This window comes from Patagioenas fasciata, chromosome 3 (assembly GCF_037038585.1).
Source record: "Patagioenas fasciata isolate bPatFas1 chromosome 3, bPatFas1.hap1, whole genome shotgun sequence".
In the NCBI taxonomy this organism is placed as follows: Eukaryota; Metazoa; Chordata; class Aves; order Columbiformes; family Columbidae; genus Patagioenas; species Patagioenas fasciata.
In genome coordinates, this window is record NC_092522.1 from 97,920,534 (window position 1) to 97,938,223 (window position 17,690).

General features: G+C 39.4%; 2 protein-coding genes across 10 annotated transcripts in view; one reads left to right on the forward strand and one right to left on the reverse strand.

Annotated features, from left to right (window-relative positions):
* EYS (eyes shut homolog) overlaps window positions 1-12,239 on the forward strand; it is an 870,143-nt gene extending 857,904 nt beyond the window's left edge. The window contains exons 50-51 of the mRNA XM_065834576.2: window positions 51-212; window positions 9,883-12,239. Coding sequence (XP_065690648.2) covers window positions 51-212; window positions 9,883-11,081 — 1,361 coding nt within the window. The 3' untranslated portion in view covers window positions 11,082-12,239. The remainder of the gene's footprint in view (window positions 1-50; window positions 213-9,882) is intronic.
* Window positions 12,240-13,906: 1,667 nt separating this feature from the next.
* Window positions 13,907-17,690, reverse strand: part of PHF3 (PHD finger protein 3) — a 51,530-nt gene continuing 47,746 nt past the window's right edge. For all 9 annotated transcript variants that reach the window (XM_065833381.2, XM_065833383.2, XM_071806931.1 and 6 more), the window contains one exon: window positions 13,907-17,199. In XM_065833381.2, the coding sequence (XP_065689453.2) occupies window positions 15,020-17,199 (2,180 nt within the window). In that variant the 3' untranslated portion in view covers window positions 13,907-15,019. The remainder of the gene's footprint in view (window positions 17,200-17,690) is intronic.

The window sequence follows — 17,690 nt, forward strand, 5'->3', positions numbered from 1 at the left end:
TGGTCTTCTCAAAATATCTTTCAGAAAATATTTCCTCTTGTATTTTTCAGATATTTCCATTAGTGATCCATCTTTCAGAAGTAATGAATCATCATGGATGTCATTTGCACCCTTTTATATCCGCCATAAGACCCATATAAAGCTAGAGTTTCAGCCTCTGTCTCCAGATGGTATCCTGTTTTATACTGCACAGCGTCTGGGTACTCAGTCAGGTAAGGACATTCCAGTTTGCTGGTATCATACACCCAGCTACTTTTTTTAAAAACAAAGGCAAGACATTGAAGTTATTCAAACATTCAGTCTGTGTAACCCATTATTTATGGTGACTGGGTTTCAAACAGTGAATAATCAAGTTCATAAGAAAAAACATACATAACAAAATTTTGGAGTAGTCCATAGCCAGCAAATATTTAATGAGGCGGTTCAGGAAATCATTTTCCCCTGAAAAGTGACTGTAACCAGCATTTCAACAGACATTTACTGATTCTGCTCCCACAGTTTCAGTGCAGCTACACTGGGATTCACAGTCTAGGGGTTTGGCCCAGTGCTTTAAAATGACCATAAATAACGCAATAGAAAAACTGATCAAACAGTAGAGCTAATGAGGTTCATCAGGAGTTTAACTTTTTATTATACAATGCTGAAATGCTTGCTGGTGCAGCATGCAAAACATACAATTTCTGCATTTGCCAGATATGCAGAGTGAAAAATCTAAATAAAACTTTCTACTATTTATAAAGGTATTGTAAACTTTACTGAGTTAACATTTCTAAAACTTCATGGCAATAAAACGTAATTTGCCAACCAGTGTAAATTCCTTTTTAAAAGTTAGTCTTTAAGGGGTAATTTTTTTGTAACTACTTTGTTAATATATTTCATCTTTCTATTGCATTTATGTGGTGTCCTGCATGTTTTTAAACAAAAGCATTACATATCACTCATAACATGATCTTAGAGCAAATTTTCTACTTCCATTAAGTAGTATATTATGAAAAAATGGGCTTTTGCGTGACAAAAAACCCACAACTATTTCTAGTGTATTTTTACATTCCATTGTTCAAAGCCTAGAGCTTTGAGATATTTCAATAAACATACTCAGCTACACATGAATATAAACACATATATGCCAAATTTATCACCTTCTTATTCTGTACACAGATCTTTAAACAGGTTGCTATTTGGTAAGACTGATAACACATCATACACTGCTGGCACCTCCACAACCACATAGAGAGAAGCAATTTCAAAGAAAAATATATGGAACATCTGTAATACAAATATATGTATTTGCAAAGAACTCTGTCTTCTACAATGAATCTTTTATAATTCAGTCACTTACAGGCCAAATTCTGAGATTCTCAGTGAATAGTTATCTCATCTCCTGCATAAACTAAAGCATTACATGGGCCATGAAAAATAGAAGAGAAAAAAGGATCTCCCTCAAAAGAATAGTCAGAGGACATGGAAGCAGCTAGCATATAAAGAAATGAAATATTTGCAAGCATCAAAGAGAGTGCTAAGTCTGGTTAACTTGGGCCAGAAGTGGTTTAGCATGAGCTCATTATGTTGCCATTCATGAATGTTTAGTTTGCACAGCAAGGAATATTTTCTTTAAATCACTTTCTAGAATCATATCAATTTCATTTCAAAATAAAAAATATCTTCTATAGAGTAATTTAATTTCTTTATAAATTTCCTACTTCCATTTTTCATTGTCCTGAAGTTTTGAAAGGTTTAGAAAAAGCTAATCGGCTGGCTCTTCATATTTGTCTTCTTATAATCCTGTCAAATCCAGGCAGAATTAGATTGATGAAAGACTCAGAAGTATTCTTAGCAGGCAGCAGATGTGAAAGAGCTTTGTGTTGGGGATTAGTTTAGAAAGCACTTTATATAAAGCCTTTTCTTCTACACAGTTATGTAAGATTTAATAAATTGATTGCCGAAATCACAGGGAATTTTTTTCTAAAATTCCTTTTATTAGGAAACAATTAGAACTTTTTTTTTTTTTCCTCACTAGGCAATGTTGTATTTTAAAAAGAAATGAGCTCTGACTGTGTAGCTAATTTAGCGGTGACACTGAGTTGTAGCATCTCACGGTGGCACAGTTATACATTGGCTTGGTTTGTTACCGGTGTAAATGCTACACTGGGACTTTCCCTTCAGGGGCGTGCCCCCACCAAATAACCCTCCCATCATTTCCTTCTTGCTTTGTTCTTTTCAAATAACGTTATACGCATTTCTGAAAGGTTGGGTAGGTGGCTGGTCTCCTTACTCCAAAGCTGGTCTGCTGGTTCCAGCCTCCACTCTTCTAACAGTGTCATTACTTCAGTAAACACGTTTAAACACCTGACAAATTGGCATGAAATGGAAAACATCCTATGAATTTTTATCCGTTAGCAGAATTTTCTATAATTGTGTCAGTCATCAGTTTTCTTGCTCTGTCAGGTGTTTCTGAATGTGTTACGTGACTTTAAGCCTGGTAATATTGATTTCTGCAGGTCCTAAGAAAATAATTTCCAAAGTTTGGCAAAACTTATGTGGCCAGCTATATTAATAATATACTGGGAAAAAAAAAAAATCCAACAAGTGAGCTGTGTATGCACATTATAGTTTGGGAACCTGCAGATAGAATGACTTTTTTCCCCTCTCTTTGATTACTTGTTTATGAAAATGAGGTAAAAATGTGGGAGTTGTATGCACTGCTGCTGAGCGAGGTCTCTGCAAATAATACAGCTTTCTTGTGGAGTTCAGCAGCGCACCGGTGCAAGGCCAACCTGCTTCACATCTTCTCAAGTGCAGTTCTACCAATGAATGTGTGAGAGCCCCATTCAATAAATAGACTCTAATTCAGACAGGGGTTGCTGGATGCCCATTGACTGCTGAACAATGTATAATTCAGTCCATTTACCTAGTGACCCACTCTATACTTGAAGGCCTCAGCACTCTGGGTAAAAAGCAGTAAGGAACATCACTTTTTCATTGAGTCGTAGCACTACTGAAGCTTTACATTTGTTCATGAAGGTGGAACATACTGTGGACTGTCTGCACTGCTGCAGGGAGCAGGCCAGGGTGGTGGAAAGGTTTGCTCCCTGATGAGATAAGAACAGTTATGCTGGGTGACTAAGAAGGAAATCAGGTTAACAAACAGAATGGAATGACTCACACTAAATTTAACACTCAACAACTGCAACACCAGCACTCTGGCTCTCTCTAAGAGGATTATGTTACCTACCTGGTCTGAAAAACCTCAAAACTTTTAACTCCTCGTATTTAAGACATTTCAGTTTAAAAACCTAATGCATGAAAATAAGAGATATTGAATAAGAGTGTGGGTGTGTGACATCTGCATGCTTTTCCAATATATTGTTTATGGTGAAAACTGAATCATGGAATTGGACTAAAATCTTTTGGAAATGTTCAGAATTTCTAGAATACCCACAATGGAGGAGTCTTGTTTTCTTATTCAGAAACAAATTGATTATCTGCCCACCTTTAGAACAGAAACTTAGAGTGGTTAAGCCTCTCTTTGCAGTCATTTGTTTAGCCAATAGGGACATCATTTGTGCTTTGTTACTAGTTTTGGGATCGTTTGGATGGACTGAATCAGCAGCGCAGGAAGCAGAACTGCCAGGTCTGTGTGTGACAGAACAGACACCCCTATTGGTCCTGAAATCCATTGCACATGCAGTGTTCTTGCTACCTGTTTGCCATTGGCAAGCAAACTAAAACTGAGACTGGCAAACAGGTTGCTCAAGGAAGGTGGCGCTTTCTCACAGCCAAATTATGCCAGGGCGACAGTGGTGACTAAAGGAAACACAAAAAATTTTTTCACCAAGAAAGGCAGCATTTTTGAAAGGTGAGACTGAGTGGTCTAACCTACAAACAGATAATTGCCCGCCCCTTCTAGATGCATTACTCTGTCTGGGGTTGTTCTGATCCCAGCTATGCCCCTTCTGCTCTGGGACAGTGCTCCGCATGGAAGCTGGAATCCACCTGTTGCCACAGGGACTTTTACATGGTTCAAGAGATTTACAGGCTTGGCTTGATACAAGTGCTCAGTCTTGCTGTGAGATGTGGCTCCATACATGGAGTAGAATCATTTTGTAATAACCCATGAAAGCATATCCATGGGCAGCTCATGTCAGTGTGCATTAGAGGCACTGGCTACGGTCATCTCTGGATGAGAGGTCAAGTTACAACAGCTGCAACAGGCTGCAGCTGATACCCAGTGCTGTGCATGCACGCAGACCGTGACAAAGACAGTCAAGGCTAACAAACACCTGAAGACAAGGAACGCAACAAAACCTACCGATTAAGCTGAGAACAACAAATTTCAACCATGCTGCCGTATTACTGGCTAGCAACTAGCAGCAGAGGCTGCAGAAGGGTGGGAACGAGGCTCATCTCTTCTCTCTGTCCTTTGTTCCCTTCTTCTACACGTTTATAGCCCTCCCTCTTCTGCTTTGCGTTCTCTCCTTGCTCCTGGGCCTTATCCTGGCTCTTGGAAACGCTCAAGAGACCAGCTGTGAAGGACAGCTGTTGGTCAGTTAGGTTCTCTCCCATGTGGAGACCACAGTACATGAACTTCCTTGGCCATAGAGTAGAGCCACTCAGTGGGAGGCTGACATGGCTGTTTCAACCTCTGCTAGACAAGAAAAGCTCTGCTGCTGGAAGAATACATTAAGGGTCACAGCACAAGAGGATGTGATTTAGGTCCGTGGAAGATAATACAGGGTGGAAGGAAAACTGCTCACGTTTCTTTCCTCCCTTGCTGAATTTGGTTCATGTTGCTTTCATTTTTCCTTTTTTTTTTGTTATCCTGTTCTTCTCAAAGATACATTTGGACCTATGATGGTTATAGGATGCATCATACCAACAAGAAGCAATAATACTGTTGGAGACACAGGCACTTGACTGTGGTGGCTTAAAGGGTCAACTTAGAGTGAAGATGTGCATATATTGAAACTAACCTACAGTAAGAGAGTTCCCTTTCATTAATTGGGGATTATTCCTGTGAATGTCATTGCTTATAAGAGTGTAAGGTTCAAATGTTCCCCCTGTCACTGAGACAGTGCCAATGATCAATAAACATTTCTGAAAAAAGAAGGTGGAAGGGGTGGGGAGGGGTGTGGGGGCGATGTTGCCCAATACAGAAGCTGACATTAGGGCCTTGAGCTAGAGGAATGAAAACAACAGAAGGCAGAGCAAACATACATCCAGAGCTGCCATCTCAGGGTTCTGAAGTGGCTGACAGAACCACAGCTACAGATGTTCTGCAACCAGGAAACCACTGCCTAGAGCTCTTGAGACACCTGTCCTGTGGGAGCTGCTGAAGCACTGAGCTCATCAAAGCCTCTGTCCACAGAAGAAGATCATAGCATGGAGGCTTCTGCTTAGTAACACAGAATGAGAAAAAGGACAAGAATCACATGTCTTATGAGTCTCTGTAAAATAATCGAGACCTTCAGTAGTCCAAGAACTAGAACTAATCAGTGAGTTTTGAGCATGAGAGAGCCTTTAGAGACCTGCACTTCTGGATCACTGGAGACATGACAATGGCATCACAAAAGACGAACACCACTGGCAAGAAGACTGCATCCACTGCTTGCAAAGTTGTAAATTTGCAATGAAGTGCAGGAATAAATTCAGGTAATAAAGGCTTTGTCTTGTACTCACAGAGCACAAGGGTAGGCTTTGAGTCACTGTGGGGAAGAGACCCTGAAAGAGAAATGTTAAAAGTAATGTCCAGGACACCCTCCCTGCCCAGGGTCTGTCAGCCTAAGATCCTGACATTGTACTCAGTCCTCCTAGGCAATACATCAGCATTAGGCAGATTTCATAGTGAAGGCAGTAACTGCAGAGATCTTTGCCCAACACAGCTGCGTAAATTTAACACTCTCACATTTGTTACACATGGTAATGCGTCTGGCATGAACAGGACGTCTCAAAATAGAGTGCAGCATTCCTAGCATGTGTTTCCAACTGCACAAATCTTATAACATTAAGATGTAGACAGGTTTCCTGTGGAAACATAAAAACATGGTGACCTGATACTGCTTAAGCAGTATCCCCATCTCAAGATGGGGATATACAGACACACCTGCATGTCTAGAAAAAGGCTGACCATGAAAGGGCACTGTCGCCATTTGAGAGAATTTTAAACTTGACTGTGTGACTGTAACCATCATACTTATTCAGACTAGTAGCAAGCTGAAAAAATTTTGTGATGCATTTAGAATTGATCATAAGAAGTCATATAAGCAGATACCATCATGGATAATCCAGATCTCACACTAGTAGTCAGATGTACCCACAGCAGACTTTTCATTAACTTCTAGTTTTAGGAACTGACTGCTCAGGATGTAGTGTTGACCTGGCTTCTGGGAATGCTGACATTTGATATGGGAGCAGGTGAGACTTACGCACATTATAAAAGCCTGAAAATTAAAGTGATGAAGAAAAATCAATACCTTTTTTGGAGTGCTAGTTTCTACTATGGAATAGAGAGAATCCACCCTGAAGTGGAGCAACTTTGACCTTCAGTCATTTGGTGAAAAACCTGAACTGGGGTTTGCAAGTAAAAGTGCTATTTTAAGTCCAGAACAGTTCCTTAAGACAACACCTGCTACAAAATTCCCTTCCCCTGAGAAGACAAGGAAATAATCTTTTAGCATTTAGACTATAAATAAACCCCTCCTCTTTATATTTTACTGAAACAGGGAAGATGAGAGGGGCAGGAATGTGCATCAGAACAGAACTGAATGCTGCAACCATTGAAGATTTTGCTCAACACCCAGAGTCTTGACAAATTGCAGTTTCAAGCCACAGCTAAACTACAACAGTTTATTCACAAAGAAAATTCAACCTGACTGCCTGGCAGTTCCTTGCACACCATGCGGCAGCTTGGGCAAAGGCTTGAGTGAACAACAAATTGATGACTGTGAGTGCCTACCTCAGGAGACTCTCTGCTTTTTTTTTTTTACAATGCTACTAATGGGGATAAATAGTCCAGATTAGAAGAGATCCTAATCTGAAAAGCTGGAAGCAAAGTTGTGTGTCCCACGTGTAGGTCATGTTTTCTAGAAAGCAGGGACCAGCTATAAAATCTACTCCTGCAAAACTGAGGATGTCATCTCCTTCACACTTGACAAAAGCAAACTTCCTTTTCAGTTAGGGTCATATGGGACAGGTTTGACTACTGCTCAAACTGGAACAGAGGAAACTACCTTGCTTCATGGTCTCCCATACTGAGACTGCTTAGAGAAGAAATATAGGGATAAGGGTGCCATTTGTTTAAAACGGTGAGGCAATTCCTATGACAGCATAGGCCTGCACAGGCTTTGGCTGCACAACTCGGCCCTCGGGGACAGGACAGACTGAGGTCCCTTGTTGAAAATTTCACTGGTTGCTAAAGTGAAGAGGAAAAAAGGTAAGCCCATAATTTGCCTTCACCTTGAGAGGAAATTTTGTGGACACCGAACACACAGCACCTTATGTTAGACTCCTAAAATGTATTCAGCCAGTTGTCCCCAAGTAGTACCTATGGCATGATGAACTTTATGGAGAAATATGGAGCTGAACCCTGGGATCAATGTCCACGTCGTAAAACTTATCTCAACACTCTGCTGTTCTTGCCTAGGACTAAAATGGAAAGTCAACCGCGAAAAGAGAGGATTTAACCAAGGGAGTAAGAGGGTGCCTCGAGAGACTCAGAGTCGAAATAGGGACGTTTTGCTATTTTGTTCGCAACTAGCAGACAAGAAAGTTATTCCCATTTGAAGACAGGCCCAAAATCTGTGCTACGGCACAATCCAGAGTACTCAGTCATAACCTTTCTTTACACTTTAATAGCAAATGCAATAACATAGATTTGCTCTTGTAATAAGACTAAATAAGACTCTAAACCTGACTGCAAGTATATTAGCAACAGACATCATTAGGCTTGAGTCAGAAGCTATGCTGAAACCATGTGCATTTTTTCCTAGACATCACTGAAGCACTGTTCTCTAATGTTGTCTCAGACAGATTGTCGTCTAATGTGCAAAGCTACCAAAGAACTTCCCTGCAGGCCAGGAAGTCTTGGAGAAAGTTCCAGTTTCTCCAGCTCTTAATTACAAGATAGATGAGCACAGAACCCTGGTCAGATGTTTTCCTTCTTCCTAGACTGCAAGGAATGAGCACTCATGTCCTTGGGCAAGTCTGCATGTTTGGGTACGAGAGGGGATTGAAGGCTGCCACAAAGGTAGTTCAGGAACTTTTTCTGATGCTCCTTTCTTACCCTAGGATTGAGGTCCTGACAAAAGAAACAGACAAGCAGGTTATGTACATTGCTCAAACAAACAAGTGAGATGAGTGCATTCAGACAATGCACTGAAAAATGAAGCAAGCTTAAGGCCACATCACTGAGCAAGAGAAACCACAAGTGAAGAGAATTTTATTCATTTTCTGAAAAACGTAAAAACAAACAAGGTACTCAAAAAAACCCACTAAACACAGGTAGGTAAAACAGATCATCACAGCTGGAACCAGCAAGCTAGAAGGAAGAGCTCTGCCATCACTAGACTGAAGCTGAAGGAAGGAAGAGCCTTCTCATTCTTCTGTGGTTGTCTGGGGCAGGGAAGGTGTGTGTGGTATGAAGCATGTGCTCTACGGCCACTAATAAAATTGAAACATCTCCAGAAAAAAAGAGAGGCGTAATTTTAGTAACTTTCACAAGCCTCCAGTAAATTAAGCTATTCATTTTTAACTTCACTAAAGACAGCATCATTCAAGGCTTAGATATACTCAGAAATGAAACCCTCAAGAAAGCAAACTTCATTCATTCTACCAGCAGGTCTACCCATAAGAATGCTGAATTCTTAAGGAAATTGTACTTTCCAAATTTAAAAGTATTTTTTCATTAGTAAAATACTACATGAACTTAAGTTTTACTGGTAACTATTAGGAGAGAAAGCTTACATTCAACTTTAATAAACACATTTATCAATTTATTAAATACAAACAAAAACCCCAAACGAACAAAAAAAACTTATGCCTGCTATTTCCAAAAGCAATATATCGAAAAAGTTCAATTGCAAAGTTTGAAAAGGTGACTTTCATTTGCACTCTTTCGCTATCCTCTTCTGCCTGCCTGTCACCTTCCCTTATTAGACTCCATCTCTACCCTTCAACACTTTCCTTCCAGCTTCCATTTCCTCACCTTTCCCAGTTTTTCTTCTTCATGTTTGTAGGCACAGTTCACAGTGGTACCCTCTCTCCTTTTATATTGCCTGTAAGGCCAGAAACACTGGTAGTACAAGAAAAGATAACTCCCTCGAATACCACCTGTCATGGAGGCCTCCAAAGAACAATCCAATAAAAACCTTATCTGTTCCTACAACTGTCAGATTATTAAAGCCAAAACATCCCTGTTGCAAAAAGCAGCTTCAGGGAAAGCAGTGTGTTAGGTGCAGACAAACTTCCAGTGCACTAAACTGACAAATCTATCAAGCCTTTATTCACCATATGAAACAGAGTATGCTGGTATTTATAACTTGGCCAAAACTTGCTTGTTTTTTGTGGGAACACCAGCTCGCATTCCTTGGATTTCAAAGAGGTCCTGTGTCCTCCTACCTCACAGTTATCTAGTCTCTGCACCAAAGCAGAGCTTTTCAGAAAGCTGGGCTTTTCTTTGAAGCAAACATAAGCTCAGTTTCCAATCATGAAAAAAAGGCCACAAAAAGCTCCTTGACGATTCCTTTGTGTGATTTATACATGATGATGGTACAAGGCTACTGAAAATAAGAATTGGGGAAGCACAGGCATGAAACCATCATGTGTGTCATCACGCATCTTCAGCGTGCTGCCCCTAAAAAATAAAACTATTTTATACTGTTTTTACAGGTGACTTTCTATGCATATCGTTACTAAATGGATATATACAGTTACGCTACAATCTTGGAGACAAGACAGTCATCCTACAGACCTTTCAGAAGGTTCATGCAAATGGCCATACATGGCATTCGCTCAAAGCAGGAAGAGTGGGTAATGAAGGCTACCTGGACCTGGATGGCATCAACATCACACAAAACGCTAGTCCTGGAATGACTGCGCTAGACACACACACAGATTTTTTTGTTGGAGGGGTTTCCTCCTTAAACCTTGTCCATTCAATGGCAGTAGGAAATGAACCCACAGGTTTCACTGGGTGTATACGAGAAATTGTAATAAACAACAGGGAACTGAGGCTTACCGTGACTGACCCCAAAGGCGGAGCCAATGTCGGTGACTGTGACGGAACAGCTTGTGGTTACACAGTGTGCAAAAATAATGGAACATGTCGAGCTGAAAACTCAGGCTTCTCTTGTTCTTGCCCACAAGAGTGGACAGGGAGCACATGTGAACAATCTGTTCACTGTTCACAAAACAGGTGTGGGTCTCAAGCTCTCTGTGTTCCTCAGCCTGCTTTGTTTTCATACATGTGTGTCTGCGCATTAGGCTGGTCAGGTAAGTACTGTGACAGTGAAACCAAATTTTTCATAGCAAAGTTCATTGGCAACTCCTACATCAAATACACAGATCCTTATTATGGAAAAAGAGACCTCCAGTATAGCCGCATTTCCTTAAATTTTACTACCAATCAAACTGAAGGCTTAATAGTATGGATGGGAAAAGGTGAAGATGAAGATAATGATTTCCTTGCCATTGGTCTTGCCAATGGAACATTAAAAGTTGTGATTAATCTTGGAGAAAGAATCTCTGTCCCTCTAATTCACAGCAAATACTACACCTGTTGTGATGAAAGATGGCATTTTGTTACTGTAGTTCAAAACCAAACTTGTATTAAGGTATACCTTGATGAGGAGCTCATTCTTTTTGAAGATATTGATCCACATAGAAAATACACTGCTTTAAACTATGGCGGCATTTGTTATTTTGGAGGGTTTGAAATCGGCAGAAAAGTCAATGTAGTCACTACAGGGCTTTTTCAGAAGGAATTCATTGGCAAAATTAAAGATGTTGTGCTCTTCCAAGATTCTAAGAAGATTCAGCTAATAAAAGCAGAAGGGTATAATGTTTACAATGGAAATTATGGAAATTAATTGAAAAACTGTTTAAAACTCTTTAAAAGTGATGAATTTCCTTTTCCTTCTGCTTCCTGTGTTAGCTGGCAGTGTAAGGTTTGCAAACCAACATAAGGAAGCGCTTAATTAAATTGTCCCTAATTCTTTTTTTTAATGTTGAGTATTAATAGCATATCTAAAATGTGATCAGCTGTTTTACTTATAATTACTTACATATACTCTTCAGTAGTTACTTTAAAATAATGGGAAAGTCTGCAGTTTTTTTCTTCATTGTGCTGGAAATAGTTTTGTAGAAAAATAGGTAGCAATTAGCTTATAAAGCCAACTGTGATGCCAGTATTAATTGTTTGTTGGTTTATGAGAACACGCAACTTACCTGTTTCTCCAAAACTTAAACTGTATTAGAATTTTGTAATATTAAGGTCAAGTGTAAAACTGAAATTGGAGGGAGAAAAAAAGGTGCACTTGGGATTAAAAGCATGTTTCTTGTAATGAGAATTTAAAAAATCATAATATCCATAATTATTTATTAAGTCTAAAAGGTGATGACATTCTCCCTTCCTCCTGAGTCTCTATCCATCACTTATGCATTTTTATAAGAGGGTAGGAATTAAGCCTGTCTTCCCACTAAAATATTATACTTAAAGAGGAATGATTTTAAGAGTGGAAAAGGTATCTTAATTCTTGAACAGATATAAAATACGCCTCCTGGTCTTCTCCAGCAGAGGTCTCCCCTGTTTGACTACATGAAAACTCTTTGTTTTAACCATTCACGACTGGAATGTGGGAAGGTGGCAGTCAGCCTACAGGTAACTTCTATTCCTAACAGCTTTAAAACTAGAGGGTCTAAGAACTGCTTTGCTTTAGACATACTTTTCTGGCTTATATGCCCCTAAATGAGATTTTGAAATTTTACTAAACCAGGTTTTGGCCCCAGTAAATTGAATATCCATGACTGTTTTTCATGAATTTATAACCTCAAAAATAAACAGAGCTCTCCATATACAAATGTGAAAACTCTATTCCTTCTGAAAAAGCTGTTATATTCTAGTTTAGTCAGCAATAAAACCAAAATAAATCAAGTTATATTTTAATGTGCTTAAACAAATGATTTATGATAGTATCTACATTTCTTATTTGACTGCTTACTGTATAAGTAAAATACTTAAATAAAATAGTGACTGATTCCTATCTTTTCCTTTTTTACTTTACTGTTGCTCAAAAGCAAATAATAAACCATCACCTCCTTGCACGGAAATTCTTCGAATACAAGTCTTCATTGGGTACCCATCAGAAACAAGTAACGATTTCTAATTTTTTTGTGTCTTTCCATAAAGCAGAGACAATATATACATTAAAACCAGGTGACACACGTTACTTTCCACATATCCATGAGTATGCGGCAACGAATGCACTGTCAAGTCAGTTACAGATGACTTGAAGATAACTAAGGTGGGATGCAGTGATGGAATTACCCTGAGACATTTTAATAAGGATTTGCAGAGGTTTGTGAAGTTCCTCCACCCTCTTCAACTGCTCTGAGCCCTCAAGCAATCAGCCCGATGCACTGGAGCCTCTTCCCCACAGGAAGCTCATGAAGCCCACTTGGCATTAGAGCTGGCCCCAGATTCTTCTCCTCTTCTAGTTTCTCTTAGAAGGACCTTTTATGGCCATGTGATGCCGGGAAGGAAGCGTATTTAGGGTTTATCCTGTTCTCTCGGGGGCTGCTGGGGTACTGCCAGTTCCTCCTCAGTGCGCGCTGCTTTCTGTGGCCTGAGCAGCGATTCAGTGTGAAACAAGTAACAAGTCATGGGAGCACTTCCAGCCAACACGGGTGGTTCAAGGCAATGGAGAAGACAATGTCCTTTATTCCTGCAGTAGCGGGATTTATTCCCATTTACACTAACTCAGACTCTAGGACCAAATCCTGGAAACTGTCGCTGCTTGTTAATTTAAACTCCTAAAAACCCTCTCTCTCAAGAGCTGTTCTACTGAGGCTCTCTTCAGGTTCTGCATACAAAATGGGGGTAGTAAAGCACGTGGCAAATTTTACATATTCTTTCCAAATAAATTATTTCTGGTAGTTCTGTCAGAAAGCATGCCTGGCCTTTCCATACAGACAGCTGCAATTTTCGTTGCTCCCAGTTTATTTTTAGAGCACAAATGGATGTGAATGTGAGAGATGGGTTGCCTGGGGACTGTAAGTAGACTGTCTTGAACAGGTCAAAAGAAAATCTTCGCAAACAGAGCTGCTGACTTAAAACTTACTCCAAAAACCAGAACAATGCTTTGGTGCACTTCTGTGTCTAAAGAACCCTGATGTAATTATTTAAACAACAAAACACATCCATAATACTACCAGATATATTCAATGGCACTACTGCTATACAGACCATGGAATTAATTTGGAAAAAAGCAAATATAATCATGTCATGGTAGGTATCATGCTATTAACGCTACTAACAAACTGAGGATTTTTTCCTCATGAATCTTTTCAGCTATGAGTCTACGAAACATTACTTAATATAATAAAGGTTTACTGCCCCCTTTATTTCATGCAGCTGCCTGCAACGGATCCAAATTATATTTTGCCTTAAAATATATTAATAATTCAAACTAAGAATTAGTGTGTTGTTAAGCTGGAAAGACCTTTCTGGAAAGAAGAGGCTTTTCAACAGCAAAGCGCAAAATGCTACGTCAGTACATAACATCATGTGAAAAAAAAAACAACCAACCAATCTACCAACACTGAAAACCAGAACAATATATGTGGTGGAATATTTTTGTTGTTTCTGACAGACTCAACGTGAACAGTGTATTTTAAGAAGTATAAGAGCAGGAGATTTGTTTTCATGTTTGCCTTTTTTTTTTTTGCTTTTGTTTTGCATCAGTGGATGATAGTCTCTACAAAGTATCAATTTACTGGAAGTCCCAATGGTACAAAACACCCTTCTGCCCTTCTCCCCCACTGTTCACCCCCCAAAACTTGAAACATCCGAGCCATGAAGTGTAGAACAAATGTGGCATTGTGTAACTCAGCCTGCTATATTCGTTTAGCCTACAGTTTCACACCTACGAAATCAAACACAGACAGTATGTGAGAAAGTTTTATCATTTTAGAATCAAAATATCCCTTAAAATATTTACATTTTACAGTAAAAAGGATAGCAAAACACAAAGTAATGTACAAGCTTAGATATTCAAGTTTTTGAAGCATGGAAAATGGTGGGAGAAATGAATTTACTACTACAAATCATATTTTCAAGAATTTAGGTTAAAAATGCTTTCTTATTAAAACAAGTGCAGTTTAAAGCAGTAACATTTGAGCAGCTCAGCCTTTCAATTTCTGGTCACAAACTGCTTCAGATGCTTAGGAAACACCTGAAAAACTAATGAAACACACCTCAATTATTTTGTTGTCCTACTGAATAATTAAAAAAAACCCCCAACTCTTCACACCTCCGGACATATTATATTTTGTTATAATGTCTGTGGATTCTGAGGCTTTGCTACAGTCTGTAAAAACAGTGCAATTTAAAAACAAGGTTATTGTATGAAATTCACCCTTAAAATTAGCAGAGCATCTTAAAACAGAAGAGAGCACAAATTACCAAAGGCAGCAATTATACTGCAGACTAAAGCCAATTTCATCAGCTAAGAAAATTTCTAAGCCTTTATTGCATATTAATAAAAGAAATCTTTAAAATTTTGAATATACAGCAATGTAAAACTTTTAAAAATATTGAACTCCTACTTCTAGCGATAGTTGGTATAATGAAAAAAAGGATGAGTATTGGTACATCGAGTGGTACCAGAAGACAGACTTGTTTCTGCAAAACACCAACACTGAATAAAAAAGATGGCACAATCCTAGCAGGCTTTTTTTTATACAAAGTTTTACGACGTTACTCTAACAGTTTATTTAAATAGGATTTTAAAAGACTGCCTGCATCTTTTTACCTTTTGCTTTTAGTTTTATCACTGTGGTCCCTATGTCTCTCTCTGTTCTTTTCACTTTCTCGTTCTCTATGCTTCTCTTTGCCTTTCTCCCTCTCCTTATCTTTTTCATGAGCCTGTTCTTCACTTTTAGGCTTTTCCGTCTTTTTTTCTGGATTTCTAGTCTCTCTGGGGCTTTTTCCGTCAGCAGCCCTATCACTGTGGGGAGACCGCAATCTTTCTTTGTCTCTCTGTCCTTCCTCTCTGCTTTTCCTCTCTCTCTCTTTTTCCTGGTTTCTGTCTCTGCGTCTGTTTCTTTCAGAATCTTGCTCCCAATATTTTTCGTTGTTCCACTCTTTCTCATGTCTGTCTTTCTTTTGGTGATGGGATTCACTGTAAAATCTTTGTCTATGTTGATCATTTTTTCCTCTACTGAACCCTCTCTCCAAATGCTGTTCTTGTCTGCCCCAAGGATCGCTGTGGCGTCTTTCTGGTCTCCTACTATCATTACTCTGAAAAAAATTTTCTGGCCCCAAAAATCTTGATTGTTTGTGAGCCACCGGTAGCCCTTGTGCAATGGGTCCGGCATAGCGTGGTGGCTGACCTGATAAATGAGCAACGGGTGGCCATGGCATCATCGGATTCTGAGGAAAGCCAAAGCCTGGAGGAGGAAGAAGTGGAGGTGGTAAATGAGGAGGAAATCCAAACATGGGGTTGTTTTGTGGGGGGAAGTTATGAGGTGCAGGAGCCTGAAACTGAAACCCAGGGGGATTAGGTTTAGGATGCTGGAAATTCTGCTGTGGAGGTCTAACAGATGAGAAGCTGCCACTTGTAACAGGGCTTTGGACTTTGGAAATGAATTCAGAACGAGAAGAGTTTTCAGTTTCAAAATGAGATGAAGCTGCTGCTGGTCCTCTTCTAAATGAGTTCACCGTTTCAATGTTTTGCATCAGTGCATCTTCCTGTGAGTGTTTGGTATCTTCTGCTTGCGATGCACACACGTTATCTGCTTTTGCTGCAGTTGAACTGTACTGTGACTCACTGGTTTGCGTGTCACTTTGATACAGGCTTAAGCCCACTTCTCCAGAAGATCGTTTATTTTCTGGTTCCACTTGATCATTTCCTGAAGCATTCTGTCGGTCTTCATTTCTGCTAATGTCTCCTTCCTTGTTTTCCGAAGCATTAGTCTGCTGGCTTCGTCCAGCTGCCTGTCGTGGGTCTCGTTTAAGATTAATAAATGGTGGTGATTTAGAGGTATTAGCAGTGCTACCTTCAGCAGAGCCAACATTAATGTTGTTCTCATTGTTTATTTTGCCTGCATTTGGTGCGGAAGAAAAGCTGGAACTTGTGGTCCTTCTAACTTCCTGTGCAACATTATCCTTGTCAGGTAGCTGCTGTTTTGGGTCATTTTCTTTAGTTTCTTCAGTTTCTTTATTCTGTGACTGAGCAGATAAATTTGCTAAAAATGCTTCTGTAGAGACATCTGGAGGTTTTCCCTTAAGACTCAGCCCTATTAAAGATCCAGCACTTCTTGCAGAACTTGAGGTACCTACAGCTGCTGCATCCGCAGTTACAGTTGCATTAGTGGACTCTTGTAGATCATCCAAACCAGTCTTTGCTTCACTACCTTCAGTAGTTACCTCAGCAACATCCATGTTTTCTTCTTTTAAGGTTGATTGCTCATTTAATAATGGTATGTCTTCACTGGGACCCGCTTCTGACTTGCTGGGCTCATATGCTTGCCCTGTTGTACCCAACAGGCTTTGAAGAATATCATCAACTGGCAGCGGTTTATTTGCAAGCTCCAGAGTTGAAGGCTGATTTTCCCATCCAACCAGGACTCCAGGAAGAAATCTGAGAGGCTTTGGTGGTTCATGTTTGGTACTTTCCACCAATGGCTCAGTAACTGCTGGAACATCATCTATATTAGATTGCTGAGGTTTATTTCTCTGCTTGTGTAGCACAGTTGTGAAGGAATTAAAAAAATCATTTTCCTCTTCTTCTTCTAGTGCCAACTCATGATGAGAGACTTCAGGTTTGTTTGGCTTGCTTTTCTTCTCTGGTGGCAAGCTGCTCAAGGTACTTTCAGAAGTTTCATCCACAAAACTACTAGTAACACTTGCAACAGCAGTAATCTGCCTCTTCATTTTCTGGCGAATTATCAATCCCAGTAATAAGTTTGGTCGATGTATTTCAATCCCTGTACAAAATTGTAACAGCAATTTATCATCTCCTTATGTTTTGGTTAAGGTAATCATTTTAACAGAAATAACTTGCATACTCTTATATAATATAGAAAGCATTTTATGACATCTGAAATTTCCATCATTAAACACAACAAACAAAATTATCAAAAATGTATTTCCAACATAAAAATTATTACTTCAAACATTGCAAATTAAAATTGCTTTAAGTACTATATTGCCCACTACAACTTCAAAATGCAGATTACAAGACAGGTATGTAGGACATCTAGTCACATAAGAAAAAGCATAGAAGTTAAACATCATGTTAGTGTAACATAGCTACACTCTGCTAACAGTGCTAGCAAAGCACAAGAGGAGAAAAAAAATAATAATTGCACACTTGCAACCACCAAGTCTCCAAATTGATTTAAGTTAGAGATACTTCAAAGATCTACCAAGAGTGACATTCCAAAATGCCTCCTTCACTCCACGAAGGTCTCGTATT